Source organism: Eucyclogobius newberryi, unplaced genomic scaffold (genome assembly GCF_026437365.1).
Source record: "Eucyclogobius newberryi isolate DKJ021-1_F unplaced genomic scaffold, fEucNew1.0.hap1 SCAF_15, whole genome shotgun sequence".
Lineage (NCBI taxonomy): Eukaryota > Metazoa > Chordata > Actinopteri > Gobiiformes > Gobiidae > Eucyclogobius > Eucyclogobius newberryi.
In genome coordinates, this window is record NW_027315779.1 from 13,238,846 (window position 1) to 13,253,022 (window position 14,177).

The 14,177-nt window shown below is 41.7% G+C and overlaps 1 protein-coding gene across 1 annotated transcript in view; it reads left to right on the plus strand.

The window, feature by feature from the left end:
• The window catches only part of pof1b (POF1B actin binding protein), a 38,553-nt gene that overhangs the window by 21,965 nt on the left and 2,411 nt on the right, over nucleotides 1-14,177 (plus strand). Inside the window, exons 3-12 of the mRNA XM_072446067.1 lie at nucleotides 3,805-4,058; nucleotides 6,650-6,674; nucleotides 7,357-7,437; nucleotides 8,253-8,345; nucleotides 9,456-9,569; nucleotides 10,512-10,664; nucleotides 10,994-11,113; nucleotides 11,194-11,340; nucleotides 13,674-13,753; nucleotides 14,054-14,170. Of these exons, the coding sequence (XP_072302168.1) occupies nucleotides 3,805-4,058; nucleotides 6,650-6,674; nucleotides 7,357-7,437; nucleotides 8,253-8,345; nucleotides 9,456-9,569; nucleotides 10,512-10,664; nucleotides 10,994-11,113; nucleotides 11,194-11,340; nucleotides 13,674-13,753; nucleotides 14,054-14,165 (1,179 nt within the window). The 3' untranslated portion in view covers nucleotides 14,166-14,170. The remainder of the gene's footprint in view (nucleotides 1-3,804; nucleotides 4,059-6,649; nucleotides 6,675-7,356; nucleotides 7,438-8,252; nucleotides 8,346-9,455; nucleotides 9,570-10,511; nucleotides 10,665-10,993; nucleotides 11,114-11,193; nucleotides 11,341-13,673; nucleotides 13,754-14,053; nucleotides 14,171-14,177) is intronic.

The window sequence follows — 14,177 nt, forward strand, 5'->3', positions numbered from 1 at the left end:
GTTCTAGCGATAAAAACAGTTTGTATCTGTCGGAAATGAATACATATGAATTAGAAATGTTTGGTCGGCGGGATTTAAAGGTCTGGGGGGCCGGTCTTGGCACCCCAGCTCCAAATACTAAGTCCAGGACATTTGTGGTGTGATGGGACCAAAAAGGAGATCTGTAAAAATGTTTCATGGTGTCACTTTTTCGCCGCCGAACAAAAAGACCTTTTCACAGCGAAACAAAGAACGAGAAGAAACGTGAGCCGTCACCAACACAGAGGCTCCTAGTGTTTCACCTGACCTACATCACACCTGAACCTAAACCAGGTCCAAACCAGGTCTAAACCAGGTCTAAACCAGGACTAAATCAGGACTAAACCAGGACTAAACCAGGTCTAAACCAGGACTAAACCAGGACTAAACCAGGACTAAACCAGGACTAAACCAGGACTAAACCAGGACTAAACCAGGTCTAAACCAGGACTAAACCAGGACTAAACCAGGACTAAACCAGGACTGAACCAGGACTGAACCAGGACTAAACCATGACTAAACCAGGTCTAAACCAGGACTAAACCAGGACTAAACCAGGACTAAACCAGGACTAAACCAGGACTGAACCAGGACTGAACCAGGACTGAACCAGGACTGAACCAGGTCTGAACCAGGTCTGAACCAGGTCTGAACCAGGTCTAAACCAGGTCTAAACCAGGACTAAACCAGGACTAAACCAGGACTAAACCAGGACTAAACCAGGACTGAACCAGGACTGAACCAGGACTGAACCAGGACTGAACCAGGACTGAACCAGGTCTGAACCAGGTCTGAACCAGGTCTGAACCAGGTCTGAACCAGGTCTGAACCAGGTCTGAACCAGGTCTGAACCAGGTCTGAAACAAACATATTAAATCGGGTCAAAGCAGATTTCACCTTTGATCAGGACAAAATAAACTGTTCTAAGTAGATTCTCTGATTGACCTGAAAGAGAAACGTGTATAAAACACAAATAAAGTATAAACGTCGTAACCATCTCTTATAAAGCTCTCGTGTCACTGGCTCTGAATAATTCAACTCATAATCTAAACTGCAATTCAACCCGCGTTCCTATTTGCTTAGGGCCGTGCCCTCCTCATCGATAGCAGACGCGTCACTGCTGTAGGAATCCCCCCACGGGCGCCCCATCGCCTGGCACAAAAACACTTTGAGTTCAAAAGGGGCCAAGCGTAGCCAGCCTGGGCACCAGCAGGAGGCCGGTCCATGTTTAGTCCTGACTCTGGCACCAGTAGGAGGCCGGTCCATGTTTATTCCTGACTCTGGCACCAGCAGGAGGCCGGTCCATGTTTAGTCCTGACTCTGGCACCAGCAGAGGTGCATGTCCATGTTTAGTCCTGACTCTGGCACCAGCAGAGGTGCATGTCCATGTTTAGTCCTGACTCTGGCACCAGCAGGAGGCCAGTCCATGTTTATTTTAATGCATTTACTCATGCTCAGAGGTGTGTGGCTGTGTGTGTGAGACAGTGAGAGTGAAGGAGGTTAGATAACACACATTACATAAGCGAGACAGATAAGCTTCAGGTGTGGCTTTAGTCAGAGCGACAGGAATGTGCAGCAGGTGTGCTTGTGTGTTTAGTGTGTGTTTTTAGTGTGTGTGTGTCTGTGTAGCGTTAATAAGTATAATATAATAATATAATTATAATATTATTATTATTATTATTATTATTATTATTATTATTATTATTATTATTATTATTATTATTATTATTAGTAGTAGTATATTGTTAGGATTATATAAGCTTCTCTTCTGATCTTTTTTACACTTGTCATGAATGTCATGTCACTTTACGTTGACGAAGGCAAAGGTCTTCCATTGTCATAGCAACGGCACAGTTCAAATCTGAGGTCCTCCACAGAAGGTTCATATCAGGAAGGAATCAAGTGCCTGAAACCCGTGAATAGTTCCATGTTAAATGCATATATAGGGTAGGGTTCTAACTGAGTCCAGATGACTACAACTGAAGCTTTTTCTACTATGGAACACGCCTGGACGAATGAGGGATTACACCGACGTAGGGTTTAAAAGGCATTAATAAACACTGGTTCGTTTATGAGCACTAGGACAATCAGTAGCATATGTAGATAACTCATAACGCCTTTATAATTGTTAATAAGCCTGTGCGTTAATCAACCCTGTGCAACATGTTTGTAAGAGCATGAATGAGCTGCTTATTAAACTGTTTAAGTGATAAGCACTAGTAAATGTCTTTAACATATAACTAGTGATTGTGCTTATAACTAGTGCTTATAACTAGTGCTTATAACTAGTGCTTATACCTAGTGCTTATAACTAGTCCTTATACCTAGTGCTTATAACTAGTGCTTATAACTAGTGCGTATAACTAGTGCTTATACCTCATGCTTATATCTAGTGCTTATAACTAGTGCTTGTACCTCATCCTTATAACTAGTGCTTATAACTAGTGCTTATACCTCATGCTTATACCTCATGCTTATAACTAGTGCTTATAACTAGTGCTTATCATTAGTGCTTATACCTCGTGCTTATATCTAGTGCTTATAACTAGTGATGTGATTATAACCAGTGATTATAACCAGTGCTTATAACTAGTGCTTATAACTAGTGATTTATTGATGCATTCAAAATTGTTTACTACAGAACCTGGTGTGTCTGTAAATGTCATAAAATGAACCACTAAAATGTAGAAATATAATTGAATACCTTTTTTTGGGAGATTGCACTAGATGTTTGTCTCTTTTTTATAATTTTAATCAGAAAATACACTCTATATTCTAATTTTGCAGATCTCCAAAACAGCGATTATGCCTTGATTGATATTTATCCGCGTCACAGTTTGACCCGGGTGTGTTTCCTCCAAAGCGCCTGACGTTACACCACGTGGAACTCTCCTATGTAATCAGAAGCCCGCAGTGTTAACAGAAAAGTGTGCCACGTAACATTCTGGCAACCGCGCAAATGAACCAAAGAGTAACATTCCACCGCATAGCACTAGAACGACGCCGCTCGACTTCATTTCAACAAAGTCTTCAAACTGGTGTCGATGGAAGTGGCGGTCGGTCTGTGGCGGGAGGTTAAATACATGCTACAGGCAAAACACTGCCCCCTTTTGGTTTTGCGGGGAAAGGCAGCGACTGGCTTTGAGCGTTGGGGAGGAGGGGGAGTTTAAAATCAATCCTAAATGTGACCTACAAATGGAACACATCTAGAAAGCAAATTATACAATAAAGATACAAATAGACCTCTTTCCAAATGAAGTTCGAATGTAATATTTTTCCATTTGTATGATGTCTGTTCCTATGTCAGTCCAAGTCCTTGATCGTCGGTGATTTCTTTGTCATCCATTTCTTTGCGACGCCCTTTAGTCTCACCGCCAAAAGAACATTACAAAGGTGTATCCACTTATTGTGTCCATGGCAGGAGGTTTGAGGCCCGAGTACATAGTTCTAAAGTTAAGAGTGATAGAAATGTCAAAAAAAGCAACGGGACAGTCCCAGAACATGTGATGGTGGTTTGACTCCTGGTGCCACAGTTTCTCCTTGTGCCACAGTTTCTCCTTGTGCCACAGTTTCTCCTGGTGCCACAGTTTCTCCTGGTGCCACAGTTTCTCCTGGTGCCATTTCTCCTTGTGCCACAGTTTCTCCTGATGCCACAGTTTCACCAGCAGTATAATTACCTTGTGAATAATGAACAGCCGGTGGAGGATTGTTGAGGTTGAAATTATGTGTTTTTGTCTGTATTGTCTGTAACTAAGAAAGCTGAAAACAAACCCTTCTGTCATGTAGGAGGATGAGGAGGAAGAGGTCGTGGAGGTGGAGGAGGTCGAGATCGTGAACGTCTTCCAGAACAAGCCGCCGCCACTCGTGGAGAAGATCTCGCGGACGGAGGTGAGGAGCAGCCTGAGCGAGGCGGCGGCGGCACCGCACACCGCCACCAAACTCGACACGCGGTACTTCGGCGAGCTGCTCGCCGAGGTCTACCGCAAGAACTGCGACATCCACTCCTGCATCTCCGAGCACGTGTCCAAGATCAAGGGGCAGTAAGTTTCAAACGTCTTCACGCTTTGGTTGCACCTGCATTTTACCGTTCGTAATTTAAAAATTATTTGCGATGATTTTTTGTGTTCCTTTTGTCCACACCTGACAAAATGGAATTATCAGCTGCTGGACATGTTAAATATGAAAAAATAAAGCTGTGCCACTCTTATTTCCAATCAAATCCAACATTCTGGGATGAATCAGGCTCAGTTTGTTCTCCAAAAACGTTTAATAGGACTTTTCATCTTTATTACACGTCCCTAAAACACAATTTTAGTCAAATCAGCTCCAGTTTTGAAAGAGGAATTGTCAAAACCCAATAAAAGCCCAAACTAGTATCTAGACTCTGGCACCAGCAGGAGGCCGGTCCATGTTTAGTCCTGACTCTGGCACCAGCAGGAGGCCGGTCCATGTTTAGTCCTGACTCTGGCACCAGCAGGAGGCCGGTCCATGTTTAGTCCTGACTCTGGCACCAGCAGGAGGCCGGTCCATGTTTAGTCCTGATTCTGGCACCAGCAGGAGGCCGGTCCATGTTTAGTCCTGACTCTGGCACCAGCAGGAGGCCGGTCCATGTTTAGTCCTGACTCTGGCACCAGCAGGAGGCCGGTCCATGTTTAGTGCTGACTCTGGCACCAGCAGGAGGCCTGTCCATGTTTAGTCCTGACTCTGGGCACCAGTAGGAGGCCGGTCCATGTTTAGTTCTGACTCTGGCACCAGCAGGAGGCCGGTCCATGTTTAGTCCTGACTCTGGCACCAGCAGGAGGCCGGTCCATGTTTAGTCCTGACTCTGGGCACCAGTAGGAGGCTGGTCCATGTTTAGTCCTGACTCTGGCACCAGCAGGAGGCCGGTCCATGTTTAGTCCTGACTCTGGCACCAGCAGGAGGCCGGTCCATGTTTAGTCCTGACTCTGGCACCAGCAGGAGGCCGGTCCATGTTTAGTCCTGACTCTGGCACCAGCAGGAGGCCGGTCCATGTTGAGTCCTGACTCTGGTACCAGCAGGAGGCCGGTCCATGTTGAGTCCTGACTCTGGGCACTAGCAGAAAAGTTACACTGTGCATCTTTAATGTACACTTAGTTTTAGGCCTATACTAATAAGAAATTCCACAATAAACAATAAAACTGAAGCAGGAGAATCCCAGTTTACTCTTTATAATATAAATCCAGAGGAGTCGGCGCTCCGAGTCGACTCGCGGGCGTTTGCCGTGGGTTACCTCGACATGAACGATGGCTCCGCCTTGCTCCGTGCCGGGACAGGCTCGAGGCGGGTCGTCGGTTTCGGTGTCATACTTCAATCACCACACCCTTTTTGTCCTTGTACAAACGGAGTCATTCACCGCCACGGGACACACGGGATGTGACTCTGGATTATACTGTCTGAAACCGCTCTGTAATCTGAGAGCGCATACAGTGCACTGGCAGCAATGATAAAATACCGGTTCATAAAATCCATTTGGGCCTTTTACTCTCAAATCTCTTATTTGGATCCCCGTTAGCTCGCAAGTCTTCCTTTGGGCTCCATAATTAAATACTTCTCAAATTGCATGTACATTTAGATTTACAAGTAAAATGTAAAAGTAAATCTACCACGAGACAAAATAATCTGCCTAAAACGGTCACGCGCTCTAATATTTGTCTCAGTGTGTCATTATTCCTCGGTACTACCTGTACGTAATTTTCATAATTCTATTTAAACATATTGAACTTTCTGTATTCAATTGAGTTTAGTTTTTTTTTGTTTTTACAATCAGGATTTATAACATTCATTATATTGTGCTGTTGTTATATTGGGTGTGGTTTTTTTCATATTCTTTTTAAATTACAGGTAGACAAACATTTACTCCATAGGATCTCGAGAAAGAAAAACACTTAAAACCTAAATATGTATGCTTATTTATGCGTGTATATTTACACATTGGGTACATATATCACTTCCGTACATGGCATATACATATATATAGATGCATGGTACACACATTTATACTGATGACTGCTGTTGTGATTTTGGGTGTTACAAAATCAAACTAAATCGAAAATGTAATTAAAACGATGTGGTAAACTTTCCACCCGACACAGATGAACCAAACTCATGTGGAACCAAAATTAGAAATGGAAAATACAGCTGAACAAAATGTAGATTAAATTATTGTGTTTGATTAAAATGACGTGTGTAAATCAAAAATGTCATTATTCAGAGCAACATTTATTTTTATTTTATTTTTTTAAGCCCCCTCTTCATGAACTTCCTGTTTAAAACATGATAAAATGGTCAATAACAAGCATTTATTTAATACAAATAAACAGAAATGTATGTTCTCACGCCCATTTAATGATTCATTTGGATTTTTCTCCTTTTTGCGCAAATCATTATAATGTTACAGTTTTTTAATATTATCCCTGAACTGACCTAGTGTCAGTTTGTTTAGATGTCGTTTCTGTCCAAAAGTCTTGTGTATTATTTCAAATCTCTAAAATAGACTTTGTTTTAAGTGACTCTTAAACGTGTCGCTGTGCTTCTGCTGTTATTTTTCAATACTTATTTAAATGGTAAAGAAAGTAAAAAAAAAACATTCATTCTTCTTCTGTCTTTGTAGGAAAACGGACAGCTTCGAGTATAAGGTAATTTCACAGTTTTTCCACCGGCGACACAAACACGACAGAATATTAGCGTTTTGACTGGAATTAGTTCAGGAAAAAAAAAACGTTTAAACACCTTTTGACACGTCCTCGTTGTATGAAGTTTAAAGCACCCCCTACCGGTCGAGCGACTCATTGAACTAAAACGCAGTTAAGATTAATCTATTTAGAATTGTGCTAAAAAATTTTTTTTAAATGTTATCCCAGAATAGCACATTTTTTATGTTTATAATTTCACTTCCTGTTTGTAATTGATGACATCACAGTAGGAAATTACCCAGCAAACACTAGGCCAAAACTCATCTAATGTCTCTATTATTTTATTTGACAAATAATATTATTAATAATAATAATAATATAATAATAATTTTGTTAAATTAATGTTTAGAGTCAAAAAGGTTGTGTAAATTCTGCATAAACTTTGACTGGAATATGATGTCACTCCCTGTCGATCTTTTCTACAGATTATTTGGCGTTTTCTGCACAAATACCTGCTCGACTGGTGTAAAACTATAATGTATATGTATAACAAGTATAAATACACCAACACCAAGTCAACATTAGAACACCGTACACACCTGTCATGCGTCACTTTAAGTATTGATGTGTGCATTTCCCCGAGCTGAAAGCGTCTGAGCGCGTGTTCCGTGTTCCGTGTTCGCAGGTGGAGCGTGACGAGGTGGAGGCGCTGATCCCCAAAGGAGCGAGTGAACTGACCAAACAACAGATGCGTTACTTACTCCAGGTCGGACTGAACACTGCCCGGGTCTTATCATTATTATAATTAACGACTGTTTTCAAATCATTTTACATTCTCGGCAGAGGTCGCAACTATGCAAGAAAAATATATATATATAGGATAATAATGCAATTAAAGGCGTAATGGACGATTTTTTGGCCCAAATCTGAGTCTTATTTCCTCGTGGCATGGACTGCCGATTAGTCCTGCCACGTATCAATCATAAAACACACCTACCGCTCACCTGCAGCCTTGTACGGCTTGTCCCCTCAGTGTACGGGACAAAATTAGGACGGAGAAAGACAGTTTGAGCTGACTCTGAAGAGACGGAAATCTACGGGAGACGAGAGATGCGATGCGATCCGTCGCGCTAATAAACAAACGCACGTGTGTGTTGTATCAGTCCGCACGGGGGAGTGCGCACTTCCGCCTGAGTTCTCAAGTCACTGAAAAATCGGCCATTACGCCTTTAAGTAGAATATAGAGCGCATCGTAATTAAAAGTATTAAAATTAGCTCAACCAAGAGTGATATTTCTGCATTTTGATGGTTCGTTTTAAGCTCCACCCACAGGCCAGAGATTGCTATTAAACACAATTGTAAAAAGATTGAAAGAAAATTCAAAATATGATTACTCAAGTTGATTTAATAGTCAAAGAATTGTTTCTATTGAGGCTTTCTAAATCCATTTTTAGTCCAATAAAGGCTGACATAAGGTGATCGAAGCTTGTAGATGGAGTGTTTGCAAATAAAGTGTCATTAATGACTTTTGATGGTTTGATTTGGGATAAAAATGTAAAACGTGTGTGTTCTTTCCGTCAGACTCGCCTGACTGCGGACAAGAGCATGCGCCTGCTGCTGTCCACCTTCAGCAGCCTGAGGGAGGAGCTGCTGCACATGTCTGAGGACCTCAGGGTGAGTGAGGAGATGGCGCCCGATCCCTCTGTGATGTCATCAGCGTGCGACACGGAGACCATTTACACTTACTTTTCTGACAGTTTAAACCAAAATATATATATTTTTTTATAGGGAGTGTCTACAGAGCCGCGGCACGCGGCCGAAACTGCTAGGCTATTTTGTGCCGCGGCTCCTGAAAGTGATGGGCTATTTGACTGCGCCGGGTTAGGGTTAGGGTCAGGGTCAGGGCCAGGGTCAGGGTCAGGGTTAGGGTTAGGGTTAAGGTTAAGGTTAAGGTTAAGATAAAGCTTAGCCATGAGGCTATATGGCCGTGCCGCTGCTCCTGAAACTGCTGGGCTATTTAACCGCGCCGCCGCTCTGTAGCCACAGCCTTTTTTATATTGTATTTTCTGTCATGTCCTAGCGGTATCATTAGTTTTGTTTGTTCTGGTTTTACTTGACTCCGCAGCTCACGTTCTGGTTGTAAACAGACCCTTTAAAAAGCTGTAAATGCAACACGAGTCGACTAAAACTCATCAGAATAAATGAGATTAGCTCTAAATACTGTTTGATTTGAAGGCTTTATTAAAAAAAAAAAAAAAAGCAAACGTTCTGAATTCTAAGGGTGGAAATGTCTGCTTGATTTTCTGTTACAAAGGAAGTAAAAACTATAAACTTTTCCTGCCTCAAAATGTACAAAAAGTAAAAATTGTTATAAAATATGTAATTTATCTGTAGATGAAATGAAAAACAATTGTGGGCTCGACACTACTGTGGGTATATTTGTCCAGTAAAACTAAACAAAAGTCATGGTTTTACCTTCATCAAAAATGCAAAATTCCTTCATAATCTCATAATACTGATAATCAAACAGATCATGTAGAACCGTGAATGTGTTTGAACCAGACTGACGTCACTTGCCCCGTGTCTGAGGGGTTTAACTTTGCCAAAAACCACCAGGATTGTTCATATTTCGGTGTCGTTCCGAGGTTAATCTCAGTTTCTCCAGCAAAACCGCATCACATTCCACTGAAACTGTCCAGAGTTCAGAGTGTATTTGATCCCAAACGTCGAAATTGTCTGTCGAAAGCGACTTAATCGAACGCGCCTTTGTGTTTGTGTCGCCAGCGTTTGGAGGCGGAGAAGGAGACTCTGGAGCGAGACGTGGCATTCCGAGCGGATCAGGCCAAACAGTACGACACACTCCTGGACAACGTCCGCGAGAATAACAGGCAGCTGCAGGTAAGCGTGCGCGACAGAGCTCCCCCTGCAGCTCCCTCGTGGGAATACACTCTCAAAGAACAGACACAACTAGAAAATCTGCAATGGCTGAAGCCATTGCTGGAGTGTCTGCGTCTCTCCCTCTCCTCCCATCTCCCCCTCTCTCTCACTCCCTTGTGTGTGCCATGTATTGATGTATATAAAACACAAGATAATCTTACCTGTTGTTGACAGAGATCCCAAACTACTAAAGAATAAAGTCTCTCTCTCTCTCCCTCTCTCTCTCCCTCTCCCTTTCCCTCTCTCTCTCTCTCTCTCTCTATTCTAAAGAATAAAGCCTAAAGAATTCCGCAGACACTCATAATGCCCAAATTATTTAAATGGGGAAAAAGTACTAATACTTTTGATAATTCTGCAAAAAGTACAAGTTGTTCTCAAATGTCAAAAGTAATAGCACACGTACTACTGTGAAAGCGATCATAATGAGGTATAACTTGTTGAAATCGGTTAAAGCGTTAAGGAGTTGAAACTGGCTAAATGGAAAATCATGGAAAATATAATAATAAAAAATATGTGAAATACAAGAACATATAGTGCCTGCGTGACATCACGCAGGCACTCGCTTTAGAGTACAATCAACATACAACACAATTCAACGCTGCCAAATATAAAACGAGACAGCAGGGGGTGACAATGGGCACTTCAAACTTCCCAGAAATACATATATACCGAAAAATCGTCCATACCGCCTTTAATTTACATTGCACACTTTAGCCTAATCAATTTTTGTATGTAATTTGAATAGTTCTATTCCCTTTTCTGACTCTTTGTCTCTGTTTGACCAGTGTCAGATTGGTCTTGTGTGACTCTTTTACGTTGCGTACTGTGATTGTGTTGGTCTCGTGTGAAATGTGTTTTGGCGATTCACAAATCCACGTGGCGCTGTTGTGTTTCCGGCCGCAGTCGTCTCTGAAGGAGGTGACGGTGTCGCAGCGCTCCCTGGAGTCCCAGCTCATGAGCAGCAAAGACATGGACTCGAGTCGAGAGTTTAAGGTGAAGGAGCTGGAGGCACGTCTGCGCTCGCTCGAGAAGGAGAACGAGATGCTGCGCACGAAGGTACGAGATGTGACTCTGTGTGGAAGTTCTCAGCAGCAACTCACTCCACACTGAAGCTAATGGAAACTAGATTTGAACAGTTATCACTACTGAAAACCCAAGGACAAAATTTGACCTTTCCTGAATAGTTAGAATGGTCTTCATCTTTATCAGAACTAGTTTATGACCACATTAATAAACAACTATTATTTTTTGTCATTCCAAAGAGAGTGTATTTTATTGTTTTAGAATCACTAGTTTTAAGACATTTGTGGATGTGATCTTCATGTATGAGACTTCATCTGGAATTGATCATGTTTCTAAATGTGTTTGGTTCCTGGTGTCTTCAGATGGCGGGGCAGGCGAGCAGCAGCACTCTGCAGCAGAAGACTGAAGAACTTTCCCGTCATTACAAGGAGGAGCTGAACTCCATGAAGGAGGAGAAGGACCGCGAGCTCGAGAAACTCAGAGTAAACACGACTTACTACAAATAAGTGATGAAATCTGACTGTAAACATTCCATCATTTCCCAAATGTTTGTCTGGCTCAGTCTCAGATGAGTCGTATGCAGACCCAGAGCAAGACGACCACCACCACCACGCAGAGCTCGTCCTCAGAGAGAAGTCTGCAGCTGAAGATCTCTGAGCTGCTCGCCACGTTAGAGGAGCGGCATACCACCATCACACGGCAGGAGACGGTACGGCCTGTGTGCGCCCGCTCTGCGCCCCCGCTCTGCACCCTCTGTGCCCGCTCTGTGCCCGCTCTGCGCCCCGCTCTGCGCCCCGCTCCGAGCCCGCTCTGCGCTCGCTCTGAGCCCGCTCTGTATACACCTACACGAGCTCATCAAGAACCATCTCGTGAGCTTTGTTTCCCATGATTTCATCTGATGCAGGCGTGGTTAAATGACTAGTTTTTGTGTCATAGTGATAAGACCAACATTGATGCAAATAATCTGTAAAGAAGGATCAATGGAAAATATAGTCAAATATTAAAGTCTAATTCCCTGGCATAGCGATGACATGTCGGAATACCAGAAAAGTTACATAGTGCATCTTTAACAGTGAGCGAGAGGGTCCCAGGGCCTTCAGGCCGGGGGCTCTGCTGTTCTGCAGGGGGACTTCAACGCCCATGTGGATGACTCCTGCAGAGGGGGGTGTTCAGTCAGGGTTATACAGAATAATCCGTTAAACTGTGACACTAAAGGCTGCGTCAGTGGTAAACAACACGCTTTTGTAGATCTTTATATGTGTTGTTGGCCTGCAGCGGCTCGTTCACATTTGAGTTGTTCTGAGAAAATGTCCTGATTCACCATTGACACTAATAACGGGCATTATTTGATTAATATTAGCGGTGGAGTTATTATTGTCTGTATCTTTATTAACTGTATCTGCCAAAAGATAAGCAAATGTAATGACTTAAATATATGGTGTTGTTTTTCGCGGCGTCTCAAAGTGAGATCAAACAGAAGCCGCTGCAGTTCCTCATCATCGGCCACGCCTCGCTAACCACAGTCTGCTGCGTTTACTGTCTCACACTTGTGTTTACGTCCCCATCATGTTAACATACTTTTGCGACCTGATTGTTATCTGCTTTAACTGCTTCAGAAAACGATCACGCTCTAATCCAGCCTCGACTTTCCGGTTTCGCTGCATTGTTTGTTTCCCGAGTTTCTCTCATGTGACCAACGCTCACACAAAATGCAGTTGAATTCGAGACGCAAACGGATAAACACCTCATGTTCCACGGATCAACATTACAACACTTATCTTTTCATTTCCTATATATAGTTGTATAGTATATATAGTTGTTGACAATGTTCTGATCTGATCCTAAAGTGTTTGAGACTGAAAGCTCAAATTGAACTGAACACGAGATGTTTGGGAACTAAATAGATTACGTTTATGGCAAGAATATGAAGGAATTAACAGTTTTATGGATGAAAATAATTGTTATCGAGGTCTTAACACCTATCTGATCACTATTAGTACTATTTTGATTTTCCTCAATGTTTCTTTTCTTTATATTGCCGTTCGCTCAGGATTTGAACTCAAAACCTTTTTAATTTTGACTTTTTGACCCATTTAAAAAATGCAGTGCAGTATAAAGTACATATTCTTCTCTCAAATGTAGTGAAGTAACAGTAAAATGTACACTTTTTTAGGTATCTGTACTTCACATAAGTACTTTTACCTTTGTACTTGATTACTTACCACCGCTATGTATTGTGCCTAGTGATTGATTAATTTATCCATTTCATTTGTTTGTACGTTTCTTTAACCTTGAAGTCACATTGAGAGTCGCACAATCGACACAACTGAAAGCCTCCTTTTTGGACTCTTCTTAAACTTATCCCGTGACTCCATAGATTCCAATTCATGCGTTTATTTCTTGCATTTATCGCCACAAAGCAGAAACAATCCTAACGTTTAATAATTTTGTTGTTTTTAGTTGTAGTTCAGAATCATAATAACTTTTTTTTTTTTTTTTACTTTATTTATTTTCACCACAGACCTGCAGCCTGTTGTTTCAGTTTTGTTTTTTTATGTTGTAGTTAATAATTATTGCTTGTAGTACTATATTTAATTTAAGGTCACATTAATTCTACTTTTTTAACATATAAATCAATTTGTTTTATTTGTTTTATTTATTTTATTCATCTTTCATTTTATTTATTTATTTTATTGTATTTATTTTATTTTATCTATTGTATTTAAATTTCTGCAGTTTTTTTAAACATTAAAAACACACAAATCACTGAACAGGACAGACACAGAAAATTAACAAACGACAAATGTGTGACTCCATTTTCCATTCATTTATTTTTTTTCCATTTTACGCTCGCCAGACTCAAGAGCAATCGATCAATCAAATGTATTTATATGGCACATTAAAAACAGCCACACACACTCACAGATGTTTAAAGGTAAAACATCATAAATAAACCGAGACCACTGACCTAATGCTCTGAACATGATCCTTCTATTACTCAACACTAGAGGGGCTAATATTTTGTAACAAATGGTGTTTCAGGAAATCAAGAGGCTGCTTCAGGAGAGAAACAGCAGCAACAGCAGCTCCAACAGCGTCACGAGGACCACCATCACCAACAGGTTCATCCCACACTTTGAATCTCAAACAATCCAGAAAACGCACATTTGACATTTGTAGTTCGAAAACATTTCTGCACTTTAAGGCGCATTTAAAAGCCTTTTAATGTTCTCAAAAAATGACTGGGGGCTTTATAATCCAGTGCGTCTTTTATATGGATTAATTCTGGTTGTGCTCTCTGACCTCGAGGCAATTTTGTGTGTCTTATAGTGCGTGAAAAACTGTAGATTGTCGTTGGAACTGTTTCTGTTTATTCTTTGTAATATTCCTGAGAATCAAACTCTCTGTTCCACGTTTGACAGATACAGAAACCAGTATCCACTGCTGGGACTTCTGGGCGATGATTATCAGTACACGTCCCCCATGAAAGAGGACAAGACCGTCGTCATCGAGCGGACGGCGACAAGGAAATGAGACGGGTAAAGT